The 19,322-nt window shown below is 45.3% G+C and overlaps 2 protein-coding genes and 1 long non-coding RNA gene across 4 annotated transcripts; 1 reads left to right on the top strand and 2 right to left on the bottom strand.

Annotated features, from left to right (window-relative positions):
* Positions 1 to 8: 8 nt before the first annotated feature.
* Positions 9 to 2,534, bottom strand: LOC139354486 (mitochondrial intermediate peptidase). The gene is made up of 3 exons (XM_070998725.1): positions 2,248 to 2,534; positions 1,665 to 2,194; positions 9 to 1,605 (listed from the first exon to the last, which is right to left on the bottom strand). Exons 1-3 carry the CDS (start codon positions 2,377 to 2,379, stop codon positions 171 to 173), a joined length of 2,097 nt encoding a protein of 698 aa, XP_070854826.1. The 5' UTR covers positions 2,380 to 2,534; the 3' UTR covers positions 9 to 170.
* Positions 2,535 to 2,679: 145 nt separating this feature from the next.
* On the top strand, positions 2,680 to 11,275 carry LOC139354487 (uncharacterized). Of its 2 annotated transcripts, none has more exons than XR_011605448.1 (2): positions 2,680 to 3,275; positions 3,359 to 7,419. XR_011605448.1 is itself a non-coding variant. In XM_070998726.1 (2 exons), the coding sequence occupies exon 2, from the start codon at positions 8,638 to 8,640 to the stop codon at positions 9,715 to 9,717; it is 1,080 nt and encodes a 359-aa protein (XP_070854827.1). In that variant the 5' UTR covers positions 2,680 to 3,275; positions 7,479 to 8,637; the 3' UTR covers positions 9,718 to 11,275. The 2 variants fall into 2 exon arrangements, 1 of the variants encoding a protein (XP_070854827.1); XM_070998726.1 differs by lacking the exon at positions 3,359 to 7,419 and adding an exon at positions 7,479 to 11,275.
* Positions 11,276 to 13,821: 2,546 nt separating this feature from the next.
* On the bottom strand, positions 13,822 to 18,704 carry LOC139354490 (uncharacterized). Its single transcript, XR_011605449.1, has 3 exons — positions 16,540 to 18,704; positions 15,607 to 16,484; positions 13,822 to 15,492 (listed from the first exon to the last, which is right to left on the bottom strand). It is a non-coding gene; the product is annotated as an uncharacterized lncRNA (long non-coding RNA).
* Positions 18,705 to 19,322: the final 618 nt, after the last annotated feature.

Raw genomic sequence — 19,322 nt, 5'->3', positions numbered from 1 at the left:
GATGTATATAAGTTTTCTCTCAATGTTGTGTTTATATTAGCATTTTTCGATTTTATACGTACAGGTCGTATGCACTGCTATTTCAATGAACACAGCTGTACCCAACACGAAATTATATTTAACAAAGTTTAGTACGAAAAGTATGGACAATTAAAAGAGTTTGATCAGTGCTAGCCTCTGCCGACCATAAGATCTTTAATTTTTAACTCGTCTGAGTCAATCTCGTTTATCAAGCTGTTGGCCAACACGCTGGGCGTCATTTCGCGCTGCAGGAAGTTTGTCACCAGCTTTCGGCTGGGCACTGCTCCGCCGTGAGCCAGAATTTCGGACCGGTATTTCTCGCCTGCTTGGCGGTTGAAGGGGTTCGCCTCAAAGTACGTCTGCCAAATCCAGGAGGCGATTGTCTTCGAAACGAGGTAGGCGTAGTACTTAGCCCCGTAGCCTACCAGGTGGGAGAAGCGCAGTTGCCACGCAGTGTTCTCCACGTAGGGAAGCCCGTAGTAACGGCTCTGCACTGACCGCAGAGTCTCGGTGCTGTTCCCACCCTGCCGCGCCCCTGTTCCATGGTACTCCTGGTCTAGAGCCGAGTAAAACACTTGAAGCTGTGTCTCACTGGCGGCGAAATGGTGTTTGGAGGCACACAGCCGCATAAGCATGTCCTCGGAAATCGGTTTGTGAGTTTGGAAGTGGCGGGCAAAGGTTCGGAGCACGCGTGGATCGCCGGCGAAATACTCCATGAGCACACTCGGGACTTCGGCAAAGTCCGTGGAGCAGCGCGTTCCCGTTACGTGCTGGTGTTCGGTGCGAGCTAGCATTGAGTGCATAGCGTGGCCCATCTCGTGGAACAGGTTATCCACTCGCGCTGGCGATAGGAGACTCGGTAAACTCCATCGCGGCTGCGCCAGACTCAGCATGACCACCACCACGGGCAACTGGTAGGTGCCGTCCGGCAGACGCTTACCGCCCTGGATGGTAAAGTGGCAGTCTTGACTGGGCTTGCCCGCTCGCTCAAAGAAGTCGCAATATATGTAGCCCAATACTCCTTCCGTCTCGTGCACCGCGGCCAGCTTATAAATGTCGCTGTGCCAGGACTCACCTGGCTCAATATCCGTATTCTCTAGTCGAACGCCATAGAGCGCCTGCAGAAGATTGTCCAGTCCTTCCATGCATCCGCCAAGGGAGAAAAACGGCAGAAACTCGTTGGTATGTGCTTTAAGCGATTGCCGCCTTAGCTGAGAGGTGAAATACGGCGTGTCCCACATTTCGGTCATTGCGCCCGCCTGCCCGCTCTCCCGTCTTTTCATCTTTGTCATCCGGGCAAAGTCGGCATCAGCACGAGGTCGCAGCTTCTCGGACAGTTGGTCGATAAACTCGCGGACTATCTCAGGTCCTTCCATGGTGCTTCCATTAAGGGCCCGATGGGCATAGGTATCGAACCCACAGCTGCGGGCCAGTTCATGCCGGCAAAGCAGCAGGTCTCGTAACAGACTTTCCTGACTATCGGATGGCTGCAGGTATAGTCGATAGGCAGCCTCCCGCAATTGGACGCTCTCCGCACTTGTGCATAGTCCAGTGACAATTACATTGTCACCTGTGGTGGGAAAGCTTGGAAAAATATCACCAATAACAGCTATAAACATATACACACATAATAATTTACTAACTAGTTTCGAATGGCCACAGGAACGTGGCTGCGCGCAAGAACACTGGGTTGCACGGCTCCATTCATGAACTTCTGGCCCAGCTGAAGAATGCAGTCGTTTAGGCGCACAACCCGCAGGCGCTCCTCCTCGCGCAAGTGAATCCCACACTGTTCGAAGTCGAATAGGAACAAACTGGCCACATGTCTGTCCACTTCGCTGGTTGGAAGCTTGTCCCCATGCTCCACTACTTGGCTCAGGGCCTTATAAATAGGCTTGTGAGTGTTTAACCGCTCCACCATGCCGCAAATGCAGATGCAGGCCTGCTCCGCCGCCTGGGTATACTTGCTTTGGGGATGCGCGACCCGTACGAACTCGGCCAGGTCTGCCACCTTGCACAGGGAGTCGGATAGCTCGTCAAATATGTCAACCATTTTTCTTCGGCGTTGCGATGAGATGGCCTCCGAGATAAGCTCCTGCGTCCGGGTCTCCACGTTGTCCCGCAGTAGGTAAAACCCCTCGAAGCTTCGCAGCTCGGGCATGCGAAAGAGTCCCTGCAAGAAGGCCGGTCACAGTTGCCCTGGGTTTTACAGACTCTACCTCTTACCACGTCAACGCGAGTTAAGTTGATTCGTCTGGCCGGAAGCGCATTGAATGCCTTAGCTAGCGGAGTCCACGTCGAGACCCAGCGACTTCGTTTTCGGTGAAGCCAGCTCAAAAAGGTACGGTTCAGTAACATAATTGAACTGATAGAATATCTTGTTTATACATGGAGTATTACATGTGTACATATACAATAAGTTTTCCGTCAATAACGGTCGGGTTTACAGATTGAGCGACACATCTATTTACCGTCGATGTATCGGTGTTCCAGAAAAAAAAAGCAAATATCAACTCGATATTTTTAACAGCGATCTTAACATCGATGTATTGGACGATACATTTATGTACCGCCGATGCATCGGTGTTCCAGAAAAAAAAACAAATATCAACTCGATATTTTTAACAGCGATCTTAACATCGATGTATCAATGTCTGCGTTCAGCAGAACAACATGATAACTGATTACTGATTCATCAGTAAAAAGGAATCAAGTTTGTTCTGCTGAACGCTCATAGTACATAACAAAGTTAACAAGTAAAACATTTGACCTGAAAAACTCCACTATGCAATTCAAATGCCGATTTAAATTGATCCTAGTGTAAGGTTTTGACAATCACTTTATGAGCAAATGGTTTTTAGTTAATATTTATATATATAAAAACGAGATCGCCAAGTGTAGCAATGCACACAGCATCGTGGACACGTAAAAAACAAAAAGGCCTGCAAAGTTGTACAGAATTTATATTACTTCATGTTTTTTAAATTAATTCTTATCGATATTTCCCTCATCAATACACGCCAGCAGCAATGTATCATGTATCACGAAAAGGAATCGTACTATTTTTAAGCTCCCTTGTTACTAAGCATGATGCTAGAATTTTTGAACCATGATAAGTTATCATGTGCGTTCGTGCGTACGTGACAACTGAACGACCTCGAGTTTGTCGAACTGCTAAAATTTCTGAACATGAAGATTGTATGGTGCAGCTGATAAGCAGTTGACAAAATTTCAACAATTCATCAATTCAACAGGTAAGAAAAAAACCATTTATTAGTTTTAGAAAACTATTTAAATATGAATATAATATACAGACATACTTATTTATATCTAATAGAAACACCTCCTGGAGAGGTTAAGGTCTATTAACACAGAGGGGCTTACGCTTCAGAGTCCAAATTCCGTTTCAGCGAGATTTTCTTCCATAAGAAAAACACGTGCCGCTTAAATTCGAAATCAAGGAAGAGCGCTATAATCGAATGGCTCGACTATCAAATACCCGTTACTCAGCGAAAGGGTGCAACAGGGAAGTGGAAATAACCGCGATTTCAGTATATGGTTTTGCGGCAGATAGATTTAAGCGTATGGGAGTTAGAGAGGGCGTGGAAAACATCTTCTAGGTCCATCGATAGGTATTGAAGAGCCCAATACCTATCAGCTAACATATACTATGTTTATGCTAAGGGTTTCATGATTTCTTAAAAGCGTGCAATAAAATTTGCTGCTGTTTATGCGACGCGACCGAATTCACGCATTTTATCAATCTCAGCTGACAGAGATGCCGGACCGGTAGAAAAAGGTGTTTGCGATTATTAAACCGATTATTTCTTTCGATTCACATGAACTAATCTTGCTAGTATTAAAGATAAAGTGTGTGCAAGCTTGTATAACATTTTTTCTACCAACAAAATAAAAGATAAAAACTAGTTTCCATTGGCACTGAATTAAAAAATAATTTATTAAAAGTAAGGTGTATTTATGTATTTATATCGATCTGGCAACTCCTATAAATATATAGAGTTACCGGAGTTTAATTGTGACCATTTCACGCTTTCAGGTTAAATTCAACTTTCGTGAGTTGCCGAATTCACGAAATTGCGTTTATGCACACGCATAAAAAAAGCAAATATCAATGGGCTGAAATCGCGAAATGAAAGCGTGAGTTCGGCATCGCATAATTAATTTATTATATAATTTTTAATAATATAATTTTTATCATGAAAACTGTGGGCGCCACAGCTTATAGTCCCTTCCCATAGAGTCCATCCGTTCGAAACGGTTGGGATTTTTGACTAACGTAAAACTCCGATTCCCACAGGGCACATCCACCATTTACCATCCGATAACAGCTGATCTGGCTAACCTGTTGCTTCTGCGCCTTCCATTTTCGATTGTTCTTTTTCATCATTGTTTACGTTTTTGTAGTGAATGTTTCACTTTTCACTGTCCAGAAGAGTTCAGAGTTGCACCGAAAAAACATCGCCAAACTATCGCATAAAAAAGTTCGTCAAATTTGGAAGGGGAACAAGCTGAAAAATTTTCGGAACTGCAAAACTTTATGGTCCATCTGTTCAACAGATGGAAGATGGTGGAGGGATCTCTGTGGAAAGACGCTATTAGGTCGTCTTGTGGGCGTTAGAGGGGTCGTGGTACATTCGTGTAACAGGCCTGCGCTACTTACGAAGATTTGGAATCGAAATCTAAAATTTTATCTCTCTAGCTCTTATAGTTTCCGTGATGTCAGCGTTCATATGGACGAATTTTTGATGTTTGTGGGTGTTAGAGTGGGCATGGCAACTGTTTTTATGTCAATCGATAGGTATTGACAATACCAATATATATAGGATAAACATGATTTTCTAGCACTAAAACTGTAGGAGCCACAGTTTTGAGAGGTTTGTGGGCGTTTAAGAGGGTGTGGCACATTCGCGTAACTATAATCCAAAGTCTCTAGCTCTTATAGTTTCAGAGATCACAGTGCTCAAACGGACAGACTTACAGACGGGCATAGCTATATCGACTAGGCTCTTGATGCTCGCTGACAATATATGGTTACCCTACGAGTAACGGGTAAAACTAAAGGCATATTATTCTATAGTTTCAAAATCCAGACTCACCAACGATGGCTTTTGCCCAGCTTGACTGAGGGTTTCGAAACTGAGCGTTTGCAGGTAAACTTTGAACTTTGTTTGGAGCTGCCTTGAAGTATCTTCAAAATACCATCCAAGATTGTTTAATTGCCTTACAATTAAAATTAATAGTGAGTACTGGAATCGTCCCAGTAATTAAAAGTTGCGATCTGTGTTTCAAGAAGAAACACCTTGTGCGTATATGTTCACGCCTATATCCAAAGGAAACAGTTGTGCTCTAAATGCTTTGTAGCAGTCATCAATTCCAGGATTTCACAAGCGCTCACATACATTCATACATTGATGCAACCAAGCAACCCTTCTACAAGAACCTCGACTCCATTCGGATCCCTAGGGCGAGTGTCCGCCTCACTTCCACAAAGAATTGGATCGTTCTCTGCGCAGGTTTCCAACGCACATGAGAAGGATCCTTCCCAAAAAATAATCCACCCGATTATTGGTTACCATAGCCTGCCTTGGATGGCAGACGTTCCTGTACGGAAGTGCCACTACTTTCTGCGGCTTAGCTCCCAGAAACGCAAGTACATATCTACAGGGTCTGCGCCAATTGTTTGGCCCACAATCATTTCAAAAACTCCTGTCGCAGTGGTCATCACTGCCAGAAGTGTGGAAAGGACCACCACTCTCTTCTACATACGGATGACCGATCACCGCTTCCATCGTGCTCCTGAGCATACTATATTTCCGCCCCAACATCATCCATTAACACCAAAAGAACAACCGAAGTCAAGCCCTTTTCCTCACTGCCTAATTCGTTGTTTGTTTTGTTTTTCTTTCTAAAAAGAGAGATAAGCCGAAACACCGAAATCCGAAATCTGCCTGATGACTATTATGACTATTGACTATAATGACTATTATTAACTAGAGCTAGAAGAAACCAGAGATCTTTAACGAGTAATAAGTTATCGGGTAGTATTCGATAATTTACTCGGATCGTATTTGAACGGCTCGTTCGGATCAGTCGATTGGAATGATCGTTGGGCACATGCTTGTATAGAGTGTGTCTGATCGTACCGATCGCTCGCTACTTGCGCATGATCGATCCCGATCGTTCATAAGCACTGAGTTTATCGTTTGTGATCGTACGAAGCCATATGCACGATTGCTTTTGATCGTATATTTATGTTCGTTTCAGTTCGAATCGTGCTCGTTGAACCGAACTTTTCGTTTGCGATTGGTATGATCGTATTTCTGGTCAGTTGTTAATTTTAATTTCGTTTAACTATGAAAAACTGAATTTTAATTTTGTTAATTAGTAATAAAAATTCAACAATCAACAAAATGGTTATTATTTCTTATGATGTAATTGTAATGAATGAGTATTGCACTATTATTCCTGCGTAACACACACAAAATCCATACATTCAACTCTATTACTGCACGATCAATCCAAGCGCAACACAAACAAAAATCAAAACATTCATGCTCTGTTCGAGGCGACGCGCTCTTAGCTACGATCATTCTTTGTACTCGTTCACGAAGCTTAAAATGGTCGTTTTGATCGTTCCGAAGCGATCCGATCAGATGCACGAACATGAAATCAAAATGCTTACTCTTGCCTGATTATTCTTTTGGCTTTTTCTTCGGGTATGCATCATGAACGATCATATTTCGGCTGAGTGAAGTGAATTGAATTGATCGAAAATTTTTGCTGCTGATCGAGATGATTCGATCATACCCGTTGCAGATTTCTGGAAGAAACATCAACGTAGTATCGATATATCGATGTCATTAGAATTTATAAAAACATCGATTATGATTTCGCTATAACTGACAAACAAAAGAGGAAAAAGCTACTTACATTGCCTACCCATTTGGTTGGGGATTTTAGAAAAATGTGAACTCCGATTCTCACAGAGCACATCCACCACCTACCATCCGATAACAACTGATCTGAAGACCTGTGGCTAATCAAACCTAACCTGTTACTTCTGCGCCTTCCTTTTTCATATGTTTCCTGTCATCATTGATTACATTTTCGTAGCGAGCGTATTTATTTTCAGTGTCAAGAAGAGTTTAATTTAGTTTAGTTTAGTTTTTAGTTTTAGTTTAATTTAGAGTTGCACCAAAAAAAACATTGAAAAACTTTATGGACCCCCAACGGTTCAAGGGAAAAGCTGTTAAATTTGTTGTATTCCAAAATGATTTTTATTTGATTATTTATTTAAGATGATAGTATAGTTTACACATCTAATACTAACATACGGGGTGTAGTGCTAGCTACGAGGCCTTCGACTACGTATATATTTACTTAATTTAACAATTCATTTATTTACTTAATTAAAATTTTTTCTTTTTTACATTTAGGCTTACATTTATACCTAATTTGAGGGATGTGATGAGTTTCTATATGCTATGATATAATGTTGTTTCTTTTAAAAATGTAATTATTGTTTTGATGTTTTCTATTGATGGGTTTCTAATGTACTATACGGCGTTAATGTTTATAAGGATATTTCGTTTTGTTTGGGCTATGGCGGGGCATGAATTAAGGATGTGATCCATATAAATTCCAAAATTATATATTAAATAGTATTTGTGTTGGCTGACCCAAGGATAGAAACAGTCCTAAAGAAATCCCATCAAAGATGCCCCAAAAAATTTTTTTTTGTGGATCTTCCTAGAACCTCCTCCTACATAACCTGGCAGTGGCAGCCGCAAATGGGAAGACATTTAAAAGAGAGCAGCTTTCGTCCATAGTGGCAGGAACCGTCGGCGAACAGACACGCAATTACGTCACCACAGGAGCCACGTCGGTGTGTGTAGCGTGTAACGTTCGACTGAAGTGTTATGAATCGAAGGACCTGTACTTGCGGGCACGCTCATGCACGACCGAGAAAACATCAGCAGAGTTCAGTACATTTTGGAATTTAAGCGTCCATTTTTATAATAAATTTAAAGAAAGAAAACATAATTAATAGTAGTTTAGTAATAGTAATTCATGATAAAGTAATAGGTATAGGCCAAAGAGCTAGTGGGATGGCTCGGAGGGCGCCGAGCTGAAGGCTACCGAACGGGTCGCAGGTGCGGATAGCGAGCGCCCTGGTTCTCCAGGGTAGTTACGAATAAGCGTGGAAGTTGGATACGGCCCGGCTACCGCCAAGCCCCCAACATGAAGCGTAAATATGTAGCCCCGGACAGTCAGTGGGTATCTGCGCCGTAGTAGTACCGACGTTGCGCTTGTGCTGCTGCCTCCTACAAATAGCTCACACATACCCCCTTCCCACACTCTTTGAACCTTCCTCTTCCCTACCCACACAACTCATCTCACCCCGGGCTGGACTAAGGTGTCATTCGAACCGTGCCGAGAGTCAATCTGGCTGGGAGCCCGAGTTATCAAAAAACTTAGTCTCAAACGGTGAGCTCAGGCAAGTGGCGACCGCCTGTTCTAAGTCAGCCTTACCCGGGTACAGCGGATCTCTGCCCGGGTGGACCTGTCCCTTCTCCGCATCTCGTGGGAACTAACATGGAGAATCTAACTAACAGCAAAAATATAACAGACAACAACAATAAAAAAGAGCCCGACACTCTCAGAAAGTCGGAAGTCGTAACCAAAGACGATAAGAAGAGCAAGATCACGGCTCCGATTACCCTAGTCCCTGTGACGTCGACCCCTGCCAAGGCCAGCGAACAACGCAGCCGGCTAGGCCCAGCTCACCACAACGACAAGCCCAAGCCTTCCACCAGCGTAGGTGTGGCTAACCAGCTACACCAGCCTGAGGGTATCGCCAAAGCCGGTCTCGTGGTGAGTACCAGGGCAAAGGAGTTTAAGAGGGTACCACCTAACCAGGCAGGACCTCTTGATCGCAAGAAAGCTTTTCGGATCCTCAAACGGCTGGCCACCAACCCGATACGAGAGGATCAAGCGTCAAAATTGGATTACCTAAAAACCCAAGAGGACATAGCCTGGGCAAAGGCGGTAATCCCAGACTTTGACATCGCTATGACCATCAGCAACAGCAACAAGCGAGAAAGGTCGATGGAGACAGTTCAACCAGCGAGCAAAAAGGCCAAAGTAACCAACCGCGGCACATGGTCGAGATCCTTTGCTGAGGTAGTAAAGGATCGGAAGACCATTGGAGTCATCGACCAGAGCGATGAAGGCGGTAGGATCCTAAGAAACCAATGGGGTCTGGTTAGACGGGCACTTGCGTCAGTGGCCTTAAAAGTGCTGGACGAGAACCCAGGTCCGCCACCCGATTGCACAGATGCAGGGTGGTACCAGGGCGACGTTAATTTGATCGCCTGTGAAGACGAGAGGTCGGCAGCACTTTATAAGGCTGCCATTAACAAGGTCGGCGAGGTCTACCCCGGGGCCAAGCTGGTAGTTTGCGAGGCCGCAGACATCCCGTCTCGACCGAGAGCGAGGGTGTTGCTGCCGTCGGAACCCTCGGAACCAGAGAATATACTCAGCCTGCTGACCAGGTTCAATCCGAAACTTCCAATAGACGGTTGGAAGGTGGTCAAGGTGGAAAAAACCGAGCGCGTCACCATGAACGTGGTTATCCTCCTGAACCAGGCCTGCTTGGAACCCCTCGCAGCCTAACAAAACCGTGTGAACTACGGGTTCGATAAGGTGCAACTGCGCATCTATGACACGGATAAGCTACAGGCAGACAACCTGGCTGCCTGCGCGTCGTACGAACCCCCGAGCGACGACGAATTGGAGCATGAGGAGGCCACCATCACCGGCTACGTGTCAACCGACTCGGAGCTGACAGAGAACCTCAAGCAGCTGTGCACACAGGACACAACCCGACCAGGGCGCACTGTCCTCCAGGACATAGCGGAGGAAGCGGAGGGTACCCGGCCCGACCACGGTCCCAAAGATGGTGCAGTTTCTGCAGATTAACCTGCACCACAGCAAGGCAGCATCCGCCATAGCATCATTCTATCTGGCTCACGACTACGAAGGGCCACTACCAAACATCACCACACAACAACTCATACATACTCACTCATCTAAGGAACTCATCCTGGGTGGGGACGCCAACTCACACCACATACAATGGAGAAGTACAAACACAAACGAAAGGGGTGAGTTACTCTACGACTATCTCCTTCAATCAAATCTATTCATCTGCAACAAAGGTAATGACCCAACTTTCATCACTAGAAATAGGAGGGAAGTCTTCGACGTCACACTAATATCTGATCCACTACTTAACCAGCTGGAAGCGTGGAAGGTGGGGATCGAGCACTCATTCTCAGACCACCGGTACATAGAATTTACAATAACTCTAGACTGTCCTCCCGCCGAGAACATTACTAATCTAAGATTAACCAACTGGGGATACTACAAAAATCTCCTCAACATGAACCTACCCGCTCCACCGACGCACGTACGAAACGGTCAAGAATTAGATAACCTAGTTAACACATTTACTGATATCTGCGGTGAGGCCTTAAAAGGGCTTGCCAAGCAGAACAGTCAAAGCAAAGCACAAACCCCCATGGTGGAACGCAACCCTGGCGAACCTCAAAAGAGAGTGTAGAACTTACTTTAAAAGAGCTAAATACAACAATAGCGAATCCTCCTAGAATTTATACCATACAAAACTAAGCCTGTACAAAAATGAAATTAGAATATCAAAACGAAGAGCTTGGGCTAATTTCTGCAGTAGCATAGAATCTACTGCGGAAGCATGCAGACTCAGGAGAATTTTAGCAATATCTCCAGCAACTATTGGCTATCTAAAAACCAATGCTGACAGTTGGACGGAAAACAGGCAGGAAACCCTTGAACTGCTGTTAACACCTACTTCCCTAAAAACACCCATGCAGTGGAGGCCCTCTACATAGAGGAGAACCTAGACGACCAGAGTATGGACAATATCTCTAACCCTAGCCGAATTAAAAAAAAACATTGAAAAACTTTATGGACCACCAACGGTTCAAGGGAAAAGCAGTTAAATTTGTTGTATTCCAAAATGATTTTTATTTGATTATTTATTTAAGATGATAGTATAGTTTACGCATCTAATACTAACATACGGGGTGTAGTGCTAGCTACGAGGCCTTCGACTACGTATATATTTACTTAATTTAACAATTCATTTATTTACTTAATTAAAATTTTTTTTTTTTTTTTTTTTTTTTTTTTTAGTATAACAAATTTATTTATTCAACGTTGATCAGCCAACTTAATGGCTATAAAACGTTGTGTATGAAGAGGAATAATTAACATGGAAACATAACAGAAAAGGTGATTAACAATATTTACAATAATTGAACAATTTCATTGCTTTAGGACTCGAGAGACCTGACATCCTCTTGTCCAGAGATCACCGGGGTGCCTTCGCTTTAGTCTTCTTCTCATTGTGATTCGGTTTGCCAGGGATGCTGCTAGATGGTTTGCGTGGGCTAGAAGACGGTCGTTGTAACGGCTTGAGTGCATGTTAATCTGCTCTCGCACCGTGGGGATGTGAAGGTCGCAAGCTAGGATATCGTTCTTTACGTACCAAGGCGCATCCGCAATCGTACGTAGCGCCCGGTTTTGAACTCTTTGGACCCTTGGACTCTTGGCACGGTCCGTATTACACCGTAGTCCGGCCCGGAGTGAGATGTTGTTTGGGGGTGGGAGTTGGGTAGGTGTTGTGTTGGGAGTGGGTTTGTGTAAAGCAACTATTTAGATGCGGCTGAACAACTCGCATCGTCGGTATTGCTTCGTTGCAAAATACCCGCTGGCTGTCCGGGACTGTTTATTTACTGGGGTTTACGTCCACGATTCCGTGTTTGACTTATCCCACCAGCTTATTCACAGTTGGCCTCGAGAGAGGTCGTCCGCTATCTGCAACCTGCGACCCGCTCGGTTGCCCCAGCTAGGCGACTTTGGAACCATCTCACAAGTTCCTCAGCCGAGAGCAGAGGGTTAAGCCCCGTGAAAATTTGCGCCTATGTGCATTGGGGTAAGGCTGCTGCTGATGTGTATGTGAGGCCTAGGGATTTCCCGCAGGTGTAGCTGCGTGGGTGTGCGCGCCAAAAGATTACACGTCCATGAGTATACGTACACATGCCGTTTATGGGGTGCTTCTTGGTACAGGCGCCGGTTTTCGGTGGTACCAGTTTATGTACGCTTGCAGCTATGGGGGTGCTCCTCGGTACATGCACGTGGGTTTTCGTTAGTGATACCTGGTTTACATGCTCCTTGTTCAGGCCCACTGTCCGGCGAATCTGGACTGGCCCCGCTATCCAGCTGCACCAGCTGCACCAGCTGCACCGCTCTCCCGCTCTCTCGGGCTCCCGCTCTCCTGCGCTGTTCCTAGCTCCCTCCATGAAGTCTCCGCTGCGCTTTGGAGCGCAGAGCGGAGCTTAGACTAAGTTAGTTCGATTTCTGGAGTTCACCTGAATAAACCGCGGTTGTACCCCCGCCTACTTTTACCTAGATAACGTTTGTGCGTACATTTATTTCCGATTAAGGGGCAAACGCGTTCGAGTGGTTTCTCCCCTACAGCTTCCGCAGCACCAGCAGCAAACGCACCAGCAGCAAGCCACCGAAAGCCAGCGAAGCAGCCCGCCGACGCCGCCAGTTTTTCCCGCCGTCGCCTCCCACGCCATTCCACCAGCGCCACCACGGTACCCCGCTACCCCCCGGCGTACACTCCTCGTCACGTCGACTTTAAATACTGCTAACTGGGCACAACCTGACGATTGGGGAACAGTTACAGCAAATACCTAATAAAATACACTATTTTCGAGCATATCTACCTTAAAATTGTGCCCCGAAAACGTTAGGGGGTTTTAGGACCCTTTTTTTCGGGCCGTTGCCGGCAGAAATCTCGCCAATCCCACAAAAAAATAATATACTTGCTGCTGGCCGGAACACACTCTCGTAGCCGGGACGACTCTAAGATTTTCCACTTCAGCTGCCTGAGACACGGGCGGGGGTTAGACACAGAAAGAAAACGAATTCGCCGGGAAACTTACTCGGTCTAAGCTTTGGCGGGTGTCTTTACTTAAATTTTTCACTATCGAATCGCAATACTTAGGAGATGCACGCCTACCCGTGTTAAAGATTCGAACTTGTTTGGGACTGGGAACCTAATTTTTTAGTGCATGTGCACGCCGCGACTGCTCGATTGAAAAGAAATAGAACGGAACCGGGTAATGTTGGTCTAGGCTGCCAGCGGAAATGCATCGCAGTTGGTAACCACGCCATGATGGTAATTAAGCTTTCCAGTTGGACAGTTGGCATTCCCAAAAAAAAAAAATACTAAGTAAGCTGGGCTTACTAACATCTGTGGTTTGAAACCAAGCGTAACAGAGGTACCCTAGGACTGATTACTATAGCCACGGTCAGTTGTCATCTAAAAAAAAAATACCAAGCCGGGCTTACTAATATTTATGGTTTGCAACTAAGCTAAGCTCGAAAAAAAAAACCTAAAAAAAATATTTTTCTGGGCCGAACTAAAAAAAATTTCGTTGCTTCAGTCGCCGCTACATGTGTCCGTTTCAAGCAACCCGACCGTCGGGTAATCGGTTCCATCTCCCTTGACTTGAACCTGAAAAGATGGGAAAAGAGAAAGGATAAGGAATTGGAAATATATACTAGGGCTTTATAATTGTGAAGTAATACTTATTTTTTTATTGACAGATTTAATATTTATTTATTAATCTATATATATAATTATTTATTTATTTGTTTAAATTTAAAATGTATGTCCAAATATAAATAAATTTAAAAAAATAAAAATATATACATGTATATATATATATATATATGTTATATGTTTATTTACTAATATTATGGTTAATTGTTTGTGGTAGGATGTTTAATTTTGTTTTCTAAGGTGTTTGGTTTATATTTGTAAAACATGCCAAAAGATGGTAAGTAGGGAACAAGCATGGTTATGCGCTTCTTTCGGTGGTTCCTTCATCTGGGGAAGACGCGGTGTTCAGGTCCTTGAAAGACGAGGGCGCTATTGCGTCTGGACCACCACGGATATCGGTGGTCTTGCCCGGGACTTCACAAGGCCCTTGCGGGAAAAGCTGAAACGTGAGTACACTCCTCCTAGGAACATTGAGGATATTGGCGGTGCTGCGAACCAACTGCTGCAGATGGCGGACCGCGAGGACCAGGCAGCTGAGACGCACCCCAAGACTCAGGAATGCGGCATCAGCCGGGCCTTAAGCGACGAAATACGGCATGGTTTCCTGGAAATGATGAAACTAATGAACGCGGTGTTTCGGCCCACTGGTCAGCGACCCCAGCTTCCACAGGGAAACCTCCTGGTTCTTCTCGATATTAGCAGCGGATGGAGGTGCGAGGTGCGGTACCGGCTACCACAGGCTACCACCACCAAAGGTGCATGGCGGCTCGTGGAATAGGCGCAACCTGGAGAGAGTGCTGAGGATTATGTCCACACGATGCAGCAGCTGGCCACTCGCTTGAAAAAACGCTTGAATCAGAGCGGCAGTTGGTTAAGATCGTCAAAAAGTGATTGAGAAAATTACATCGCCAGGTTTGTCCATCCCTTGGACATACTTACGGTGGGCGAGCTGCGGGACGACTGCCATTGAGGACGCGCTTCATATGGGCAGCAACCGCGCTTGACCCCGGGGATAAGCCCAGGGTGAGCGAGGTCGTAGTTTCTGAGGCTGAAGAGGATCCGGATCCGGATCCGGATGGGCGAAACTCAGGAGTCCGTTCCGAGCTAGCTGCTGGAACTGTGGAGCCGTGGACCATGGCTAACGGCAGTTTGAGTCGACGGATCGCAGACTTCTCTGCTATGTATGCGGAAAGCCAGACGTCATCCCTTCGAAATGCCCGTATTGACCGGAAATCGGTCGGCTGGGCGATCCGAGGGCGGAATAGATACGTGCAAGCGTAGATAGATGTTCAGGGCAAAGCTGTTGTTTAATGTTAAAGTATTAACCATATGAAGAACGTATGCGCAGATAATTGGGTTTCAGGAAACGGATCTTCGCTGAACATTAGTTGGGCGGCATGAGATTGGTGTCCAGAAAAGTTCAGAGGGTCAAGCATCGATTCCGAAAACGACGACCCATAGGCGAAAAGTAGTTGCCGCTGTTAGGTACAGTAAAAAGGAAGCTCCTCGACCATTTACTGAAGTCCGACTCCTGACCCAACAGCTGACGGCATTGTTGGACACGGGCACGAGGGTCAGTCTGTTGGGTAAAGGTGGACGAGAGCTGGTGGAGACGTTGAACGTGCCCGTCCAAAAATACCTCTCCGTGGTCCGAACAATATTCTGGGAACGACCAGCCACACACAAAATCGACCTGACCGAGAGAGCCAAGGTCTTCAAGGATCGACCGTATCCCATGTCGCCCGCCAACAGAAGGATTTTAGCTCTTGGAGCTATCGAGGGGAGCAAGAGCCCGTTGAGCAACCGGACGACGGTGAAGTCCAGACATGGAAAAGATCGGTTCAGCTTAAATGCCATAGATGGATATGACCATTAAAGAGGCTTACCCACTGCCTAGTATCGATGGAATTCCGTCCAGAGTCGACGAAATGTACTACATTCCCAGCGTGGATTTGAAGTTCGCATTCTGGCGGATCAAGTTTGATCCGAAAAGCAAGGAATGGACGGCCGTCACGGTTCCTGGTTGGCCTCCCTACCAATTTCGGGTGATGCCTTGCGCACTTTGCAAGGCGGTGCAGCGTTAGGTAAAACTCTTGAATCGATAAGTCCCAGACGGAATGCAGTGGGGTTAACCATAAGTCGAAGTTTTACTTCAAATCCCTAACCTATCTTAGCTTTTTAGTTGGTGGAGGGCGTCTACGGATGGATCCAGGAAGAGTGGCAGCGATCAGGAGGATGCCAGAGCCAAGGACCATGAATGAGGTGAGAGCGTTCCTTGGGACTGCTATATGGTACTGCCGGTTAGTAACTGAACTTACTGAATCGCTGAAGAAAACTGGTAACTCGAAGTTTTTTTTAAGTCCAGAGGCCCAGCTGGCTGATGATGGGGTTAACGACAGCACCAGTCCTTGTGCATGCGCACTTTAAGAGAAGTCACAGGAACAGCCGATTGCTTATTCTCGGCGAAGATGAATAAACACCAGGTGAACTACCCCGTAACCAAGAAAGAGTGTCCTCCTGGCTATTCGCAAGTTCCGGTCGTTTGTCGAAGGGATGCCATTCACCTACATCGCAGATCACGTGAGCTTGATGTGGCTCATGTCCATAAAGGATCTTTCGGTCACTGCACCTTCAAGGCTTCCACTTCAACATCGAGCACCGAAAAGTAAGCGAGAACGTCGTGGCAGACATCCTATCACGATGCGTGGAAGAGATAGCGGTGGATCTGACAGAGTTTTTGGGTTTCGAAACCACCGAAATCACACTGGAAGAATACCGGGACTTAGTGAAGGATGTGTGAAAGAACTTGGAAAACTTACCTCATTTGAAGATCGAGGATGTTTACATCTTCAAGTGAGTCTCTTTAGCGAATCTCGATGATGAGGGGAAAGGGGGCTAGTGGAAACTGTGAGAACTTGCACATACGGACCCAACAACAGCTCATGGCGGAATGAAAAAGACTTTGGAAATCCTGCGACGGCAGTACTACTGGCCAGGCATGGTACTTCAAGTGCGTAGATGCAAAGTCTACAGGATTCGAAGGCACAAAATTTCCGGATACAAGTCGGGATCGGATAAAGAGTCCAGATGGAACAGCCATTCCAGAAGCTGTACGTCGACTTCCTTGGGAAATGTCCGAGGTCAAAGATGGGTCATGCCTTGATTTTTATTGCAAATTTCCTCACTCACGAGGTGTTTTACAAATTCGGAGTCCAGGAAACAATACACTCGGCAATGGTCGGCAGTTCATGTCCAAGATATTCGATGAAGCGATAAAGAGTTTCGGAATTACTCACCTAAAGATATAATCTCCGCAGAGCAATGCAGCAGATCGAGTCAATCAAAGCGACCATCGGGACTGGGATGCTTATCTTCCAGAGATTGAGGTAGCTCTGCGCAACGCGATCCACTCGGCCACAGGAGAAGCGCCTTTCTTCACTGAGTTCGGACATCACATGTTCCTGAACGGCGCCAACTACAACAAAGAGAAGTAGTTAAGGGCCTTGAGCGACCATGAGAGGGCTGGGATGAAGACAGCGGACGAACTCCGAGTGATCCAGCAAAAAGTCCGAAAGAACCTGGAGATAGCATATGAGAAAAGCCGCCAAAGGAATGACCAACGGGCTCAAAACCTTCTTGGTCAAACCAGGTCAGGTAGTTTACCGCCTTAACTTCGTCCTCAGTGACTTTGGCAAGTTGTTCAACGCCAAGTTAGCCAGAAAACTCATAAGAGCTCAAGTGGTTAGAGCGGTCTTTAACAACGCCTACGAGTGGAAGACTTGCAAGGAGGTCATGTGGGGTTTACCACGCCGTGTGTAATCTGGCACGAGGCACAAAGTAAAGAAGGGCATATTGCAACAATGTGGTTATACACGTGGCATGCGTGGGACCGCGTTGAGCGGTGCTAGTTGAGTGACTGACCAGGTTCCATCAGGAAAGGATTTAAATGCTCCCAATTATTTCGTCAAGTGGCTTCAGACCGGGTGGCGACTCTAAGTCCTTGGGTGGTGTTGCATTTCAAGTTTGAACTGGCTGGAAGAAAACCGATATCGAGACAGACAGGCTACCGATAGCGAAAGCTGGGTAACCCGAATGCCGGTGGCGCCCCCTTTTGTGGGCCATTGGGCGATCTAGGATCAATACAATGACGCATTGACCTTTAAAACCACGCTTGTGCTGAAAATTAAATAAATTGAGTTAGTGGTGAAAGCTAATTTTTATTTTTCTTACTATAAGTGTGTGTCTTCCGCCCATGAAAAGGGCCCGGAAACATTTAATTTTTGCGGATCCTCTGCCGGCCAATCCTCGCCAGCCCAGCAGTCTCACGGGCAGCTACATTTAAAAACAAAAAAAAATATTAAATTAGTTTACGGCAAGTCCATTTGGTATCAGAGAAACTTATGTTTGTGAATTAATGCGGACTTACCGTCTGTGGTCCCGATTTGTACCTATTTTTTCCCTTTCTTATCCCTTGGAGATCCATAGGATCAGGTGACCCATTCACTTTATCGGTGTAAAAAACTCCGTCTGGGCTATTGCCAGGCGAACCCCATCTTTGATCCCTGAGGCTTAGACACTTACTAAACATAACATAATGGTGGCAGTTTTTAGCGCCCGTAGACCGCCAGGAGATGATTCCGGCCGTTGATGATGGGTGGTCCCTCGGAGCACAAAGATGTGTGTTGTTGTTAGTATCGTAAGACGGTGACAGCTATCAATATTAATGTTGGGGAACTGTTGTGACATTGGGGGTTATACCGCCCTGAGAATTTCTGAAGTTAGTCGGTGCTGTCCCCGGCAAAATATAGCATTTCCATCCATGCGTTATGGAAATGCTATGTTAAAAGTAAAATGTATACGATTGGTATGGTTAAATTATTTGTAAGGCACACAGCTCAAAATACAACATTTAATTGAACCAAATTTACAGTATGGATGATAACGATATAGAAGAAATTTAAGACATATATGATACCTTTCAAAAGGCATTAGGTGTAGTCCATTGCGGCGCTCATAAATAGAGCATCGATCACAATGCTGACTTCATGATAGAGAGGGTTGCCTGTTTTGGATCTTACCACGGTGCGTTCATTAAAAAGTTAAACGGAAAACCTTTTACCACGCTCAAACATTGATTGAACATTTGTTAAAGAATTTTGCATTTGTTTTTAAAAGAATGCACCACAGTGCTGTAATCGGAAGAAATTTTAATTTGTAATAATTTACTGGCTTGCTCAGAAACTTCAAGAAGCTATGTTCAAAATAAAAACTTTTTTATTTGAAAATAACGCATTCCAAGCAGGAATTTTTGTTTTTCCTCGGTTTTATTTTAAGGGTTCGAGTGATATGAGCGAAGGAAACAAAAAAACGGCAATGGTAACATTGGAATATTTTATAATTTAATATTTTTTGTAACATGTACATTTTTTTTGTTTTAAGAAAAAATTCTAAAAGTTAATAAACTTACTTTAGTCGGATATTTTTCGCCTTAGAAAGGGTATAGGTGCAGTGGCGCGCCAACAGCGAAGGGAAAACAAAAGAAGTCAAGTAAAGGGGGAGAGGAAGACTTGGTGCACTCTGTTTGAGTAATTGAAAGGGAAGC

Source organism: Drosophila suzukii (assembly GCF_043229965.1).
Source record: "Drosophila suzukii chromosome 2 unlocalized genomic scaffold, CBGP_Dsuzu_IsoJpt1.0 scf_2c, whole genome shotgun sequence".
Taxonomy (NCBI): Eukaryota; Metazoa; Arthropoda; class Insecta; order Diptera; family Drosophilidae; genus Drosophila; species Drosophila suzukii.
Note: the sequence above shows the minus strand (reverse complement) of the source record. Positions and strands in the feature narration are given on the sequence as shown.

Coding starts and splice junctions, on each gene's coding strand:
- LOC139354487 (XM_070998726.1), top strand. CDS start 8,638: ATGGAGAATCTAACTAACAGCAAAAATATAACAGACAACAACAATAAA.
- LOC139354486 (XM_070998725.1), bottom strand. CDS start 2,379: ATGTTACTGAACCGTACCTTTTTGAGCTGGCTTCACCGAAAACGAAGT. Junction 2,195..2,247: donor ACTTAACTCGCGTTGACGTG/GTAAGAGGTAGA, acceptor GCCTTCTTGCAG/GGACTCTTTCGCATGCCCGA. Junction 1,606..1,664: donor CCTGTGGCCATTCGAAACTA/GTTAGTAAATTA, acceptor TATTTTTCCAAG/CTTTCCCACCACAGGTGACA.